The following is a 6043-nucleotide window of genomic DNA, read 5'->3' as shown; positions in this document are numbered from 1 at the left end:
GACGCAGTGATTATCTTAGTTAACAATACGGTTTGTTTACTCTTACCCAGGGACTGCCCAAACCCCAACTGATCATACAGACGAAATCCACAGAAAAGTTACCAGACAAGGTTCCTGTTTGAGGTTTAACATGACACCTTCTGGAGCTCTTTTGTTTCTTTCAGAATCATCATGGATTATTCAAAAATTGACTCTAGTAGAGAAAATCAACAGTAACTACCTACACGACCCATTCAACTGTAACAGAAGTTAAAGAGCCAATAAATACATGAAAAATTGTTCAAATCACTGGCCATTACAAAAATATAAATTAAAGCAACACTGAGATTCCATCTTACTCCAGAAAAATATGGCCATCATCAAGAAACCAAATAAGCACAAATGTTGGCAAGATGGAAGGGACAAGAAATTCTTTTATGTTGTGAGTGGGAATATGAACTAGTGCAACCAATATGGAAATCAGAACAGAGATTCCTTTAAAAACTAAAAATGGAAATTTCATTTGACACCCATATGTTCCTTCTTCATATCTTACAGAAAGAGTTAAAGACATCACTTATAGTGATCCATGCTGACCCATGTTTATACCAACACAACTAATGATAAGTAAGTCTAGGAAGTGGCCTATATGTCTAATAGCAATGGATAACGAATATATGGTTACACACAATGGAGTAAAGAAGGATAAACTTCAGTCTTCTGTAGGAAAAGAGGCACCTCCAGACCTTGATGTTAAGTGAAATAAATCAGACACACATGCTTAAACATTGCATGGCTTCTCTTAGGTAAGAATCCCAAAGTATAGGTAAATTAAGAGTCTCATGCTCTATCAACTGAGCTAGGTGGGCACTTAGTATAAGTAAATTAAAGAGTAGAATAAAAGGTAACAGGAAAAAGGGAGCTACAACTTTTATAAATGGTAAAGAGACAAAAAGAAGGAGGGAGGGCAGAAAGAGGGGAGGGAAAGAAAGGAGAAGAAAAGAGGATAAAAAAAGATTTAAGATGTGTTATTCATTGTCATGGTTTATGTTGGTGGCCCCCAGGCCTCATGCATTTGCATTGTGCATTTGTGATTGGTTCATTGTATAGTGCTTGAATTGATGGTGTCAGTGCTACACCCACATAGGGGTTGAACCAGGATGTAATGTAATGGAAGGAAGAAGGCATGTCTTACTCTTTTGCCAGTTTCTGCCTTGCTGTTTGCAGCCACCATGAACTGTGGCTCTGCCATGCCACCCTGCCTTGGAGCCAACTGAGTATGGACTAAAACCTCTAGAAACTGTAAGAAATAAACCTTTCCTTTCCCAACTTTGGACTTCAGGTATTTTGTCTCAGCAATGAGTAAAAAGTAATTAAGACAGAATTTGGTACTGGGAGTGGGGTCGTTTGCTGTAACTATACCTTTTTTTTTTTTGGTGCCAGTGGTTGAACTCATGACTTCGAGCTTGTCAGGCAGGCACTTAAGACACTGAGCTAAATCCCCAGCCCCTAACTATACTTGACAATGATTTTTGAGAGGCTTTGGAAATGGCTTATGGGCAGAGTTTGAAAAGGTTCAGACATGTCACCTGGATGCATAGAGCTGGAGCAGCTTAGGCTGTTCTGTAGAGGAGATTCTGGTCAGAGCTCAGGAGACCAGAAGACTGATAGAAAGCCTGATGGTAAAGACCAGGTTTGGGAAGATTCCTCTGGGAAGAAGGACTGCATTGGTTGTTGGACTCCCCACCGTGAGTGTTATGGCTTGGCAGAAGGTTTGTCTGCATTTTGCTCATGCCCAGAGACTTTGCCTGAGACTGAGATAAAGGGCAATGGACTAATTAATCTGGAAAAGGAAATTTCAAAGCAATCAAATGTTGAGGCTATGGCATGGCTATTGTTGGGGGCTTTTAGCCAGCTTTATGTTGCAAATCAGGAGCAAAGAGCCCAACACGATAAATCTGCAATGCTGTGAGTTTAGCCAGAAGGAAAATTCCAGGAAGGCTGTGGATTGTAAAGACAGGGTTGAGACTTTGATTGCTGAAGAGAAACAGAGAGATAAAAAAAGATGGCCCTGGAGCATCTCAGGTCTCCATCCTTTGCAGCCTCAAAACTGCAAAGGTAAAAGAATTTGCTCAGAGAAAAAGCTGCAGAGTAACATGCTCCAGAATGGCGATGGAGGCCACATGAGGTTCCAGAATGGTGACAGAAGCCACATGAGGTCACAAAATGGTGACAACATAGAGAAGCTTTTCTTCACAATCAGGTTCACAGAGTCCAACAATCCAGGCAATCAACCCTGACAGCCAAGAGAGAGAAAAGCCTGGCTACTGCTCTAGCTAGCAGCAAACCTTGGGGGCATCCACATGGTGCTGATTTTAGGTGCAAGGAAAATACACAAATTCTAAGGGTAAGGTGGCTTCCACCTCAATTGCAAAGGGCCTGGGAAGCCAAGCAGTGTGCCCCTGAGAGAGCAATTTGTAAAGCCAAAGGTGCAGTGGAGACCCCAGAAGTTTGAAAAGCCAAGAACGTGGATGACCCAAGGAAAGCTGCAAAAAGTGAGCAGAGAAGTTTCAAGAAAAATGCTGCAGGAGCTGAAATCCCTGGAAGCCCCATGGAGGTGGAATCACCCAAGCCTTTTAGAGCTTGCAACCAGATTGCTTCAGATGCTGAGCATAAAACTCTAGGACTTAATGTTCATCCTGCTGGATGTTGGACTTGCTTTGTTTCCAATGCTTTATATTTCCCTGTTTGTAGCTTTTGGAATGGTAAAGTTTATCTTGTGCCTTTGCATTTCAGAAAGGTTTAAACTTGTTTCATTTGTACAGAGGGTTACAGTTAAGAGTTTGCCATAGATCTTGGAGTAGTCTTGGGACTTGGACTTTTTAGCAACGCTACAACTGTTAGGACTTGGGCAACTCTGGGAGATGGACTAAATGTTTTTTGCATAAAGGATGGACATGAGTCCTGGGGTCCAGGGGTGGAATGTCATGGTTTATGTCAGTGGCCCCCAGGCCTCATGCATTGTGCATTTGTGATTGGTTCATTGTCTAGTGCTCGGATTGATGGTGTCAGTGCTACACCCACATAGGGGTGGAGCCAGGATGTAATGTAATGGAAGGAAGAAGGCATGTCTTGCTTTTTTGCTGGTTTCTGCCTTGCTGTTGCAGCCTCCATGAACTGTGGCTCTGCCATGCCACCTGCCTTGGAGCCAACTGAATATGGACTGAAACCTCCAAAAACTGTAAAAAATAAACCTTTCCTTTCCCAACTTTGAGCTTCAGGTATTTTGTCTCAGCAACGAGTAAAAAGTAACTAAGACATGCATATATCAACTTCCCAACAAAAAATGGAACCTTTATATACTGTGAACATGTACTGATAAAAAAGAAAGCAATTGTAAAATAAAAAAGAATCAAGATCCATGTAGACAAAGCCACTTGCACATAATTGTAAGACCTGAAAGGATTGGTACTAAATTGTAATCACTGCACATTTAAGAATGAGACCTGGGCCCAACTGGGAGAGAGGCCAGTGAGTAATCTCCTGCATGTGCTGTCACCACTCTCAGCCTTAATGTCACCTGTGAAATCTGTGTAATGACTCTTCCCTCACAGAGCTGTTGAGGAATTGAGTGCAGAGAATCGTGTGTAATGCCCCTGGGAGCAGCTGGTACACCTAACAGAGTCGGCTCCCTGTCCCTCTCTGCCTTCTCTCCCTCTCCACCCACAGGAGAAGCCAGAAAGCTAGCCAGAGGCCCAAGGGAGGAGCCCAGACAGAAACCCAGGCCACCGGTCTAAGGAGGGGCAGCGCCAGCTGTGACTCCTGGAGGCTGTGCTCCGGGAGTGGGAGGCAGAGGCTCCTTCCTCTGTGTGTCAGCCGGGGTGCGGCCCCAGGACAATCTCTCTGCAGCTCAGAGGCTCGGGAGGACAGACATGTGCGGCTGCTCATCTGCCGGTTCCCCCGGTCTTGTCCGACTCCGCAGACACTGCAGCCATGGGAACCCTCGAGGGACACTTGCTGCCAGCCGTCTTCCTCCTGCTGTATGCACTCTACTACTCAGTGCTACTGTCCCTGGCCCTGCTGTGGGGACGGAAGGTGGTCAAGCCGCCTCTGCCCCCGAGGGAGAAGCGAGGAGGACACAGCCCATGGCAGTGGGTACCCCTGGAAGGAATAGTGAAAGTGGTTTTCTCTCTCACCCTCATCTTGAGTGAGCTCTTCTACCCTCCAGGGGTAAACCGGACCAGGCTGGTGGACTGGGAGGCCCCTGAGCGGCCGTTTTTGTTCAGGAAGAACTGGCAGCATACCACCATGTACTCCTTCTTCATGCTCAGTGGGGTGGTGGACATTGTGAGCCAGAGCTGTCTGGCCCGGCAGAACGTGAAGCTGGAGCGGGCGGCAGAGGCCCGGGCCTTCTATGTGGTGGTGCTGCTGATGGCTACCCACATCGAGAACAGGGGCGCTCTGGAGGTCCGAGTGCACGTCCTGCTCCTGGTGCCCACCTTCCTGGTAGCCCTGGTACTCAACATCGAGGTCTGGGTCCCTGACCAGCCCCCACTCTGGGTGCTCAAGACCTGGATGCTGCTGGTGCTCAGCAGCTGGCTGCTACAGCTGTGTGTGGTGCTGTACACTCCTCCCTCCGGACAGCCCTGGCGGGCAGAAAAACCCGAGGACATGGCCTTCCTCATCACCTTCTTCTCCTGGCACCTGGGCCTGATGGCCATCCTGCTGGCCGCTGTCTATGGGCTCTGCAGCCTCTGGCTTCGACACTGCTCTTCCAGCATGGGATCCCCAGGGGGCAAGTATGGCATGTGCCCCACCGAATCCAGCAGGGAAGAGCTCCAGAGGCTCTGGGCAGAGAACGAGCTGCAGCATGCAGGTGTCTAGGTGCAGAGACTTCTTTGTGCTCTGTCTTTTGTTGTGAGTTTCAAGGGTCCTGCTGCTGCTGCAGAGTGGCACTGAAGTGTCCTGGCACTCGGCAGTGACTTTGTGCCTGGCACTCCCAAATAAACCTTCCAGCTCCAAGGGTGCCTTTTGTTTATTGCTCTGTTGTCTCCTCGCCTGCTTCAGTGTTCGCAGGGCTCCTGGCCATGCAGGTCTCTGCAGGGAGAACAAGCAGGAGTGCTCTTGGCTGACATTCTTGGGGTCCAAGGGGCAAAGAGTGAAAGGCAGAGGCAGGGGAGGTGACGGAGGAAGCAGATGGACGCAGAGGTGCTTGGACCTGCCTCGGGGCGGGGCCCATGTGCTGCGTGCCTGCAGCAGAAGTGGGTGGCTTGTGTGAACGGGACAGGGGTCTTTGTGTCTAATGAGCTGTTCTCTTCACTTCTTTATTTTTCATTCGCACTAAGTATAGCAGGAAACCTTGTGGGCTGTTTGTGTTTTTTAAGAAACCTAAACTGAATTGAGACAGTAAGAGAAAGAGGAGGTGGGTGGAGATGGGGTTGAGCAATCAAATTAATCAGGGCTCGAGTCCACCAAGAAAAGAGGCCAAGGAAGAAGCCCCAATTGTGGCTGCAAGAAACGGGAGTGACTGAGACACACTTTGCCGTAGTTTAAGTTTTGCTGTGTTAACAACCGACTTCGTTGTTCGACTCCTTTGGTGAGATCTGCCTCATGGATCACATCCTGTGTGAGTGAGCCTCACATAAACCACAGCAAAGGCCCCTGTCCTGGGGACGGCAGAAGAGGAACCTCCATGAAACTGGGAGTGGGTGAGGGGTGTGTGCCCATGAGCCCTGTGTTTTATTTTGTTTTGTTCTCTCTTACTGGGGGTTGAAGCAGGAGTCCCACACATACTACGTGACTTCTCTATCTTGGAGCTACATCCCCAGCCCTTAACACACTGTTGTTTCTGCTGTGTTTCCTGCCACCATGTTGGATCACCAGGTCGTCACGGTGGTGATCCAACATGGTGAAACAATAGCATATCAACTTCCTCTTTCTTGTCCCCTCAGCCCAAAATGAACTTCCTCTTTCTTTTCACATTTGCCAGTGATCCCCCAATCCGCTGCTAATATGGCACTTTGTCCCTCTCCCTAAACTCCACCCCCAGTCAAGACCTAATAAA

The 6043-nt window shown here is 47.8% G+C and overlaps 1 protein-coding gene across 1 annotated transcript; it reads left to right on the top strand.

Annotated features, from left to right (window-relative positions):
* The first annotated feature begins 3972 nt into the window (after positions 1-3972).
* Positions 3973-4863, top strand: LOC100730220 (transmembrane epididymal protein 1A-like). The gene has a single exon (XM_003476922.1). It carries the CDS (start codon positions 3973-3975, stop codon positions 4861-4863), a length of 891 nt encoding a protein of 296 aa, XP_003476970.1.
* Positions 4864-6043: the final 1180 nt, after the last annotated feature.

Source organism: Cavia porcellus, unplaced genomic scaffold (assembly GCF_034190915.1).
Source record: "Cavia porcellus strain 051 isolate PalLab524CR breed Dunkin Hartley unplaced genomic scaffold, mCavPor4.1 scaffold_14, whole genome shotgun sequence".
Taxonomy (NCBI): Eukaryota; Metazoa; Chordata; class Mammalia; order Rodentia; family Caviidae; genus Cavia; species Cavia porcellus.
Note: the sequence above shows the minus strand (reverse complement) of the source record. Positions and strands in the feature narration are given on the sequence as shown.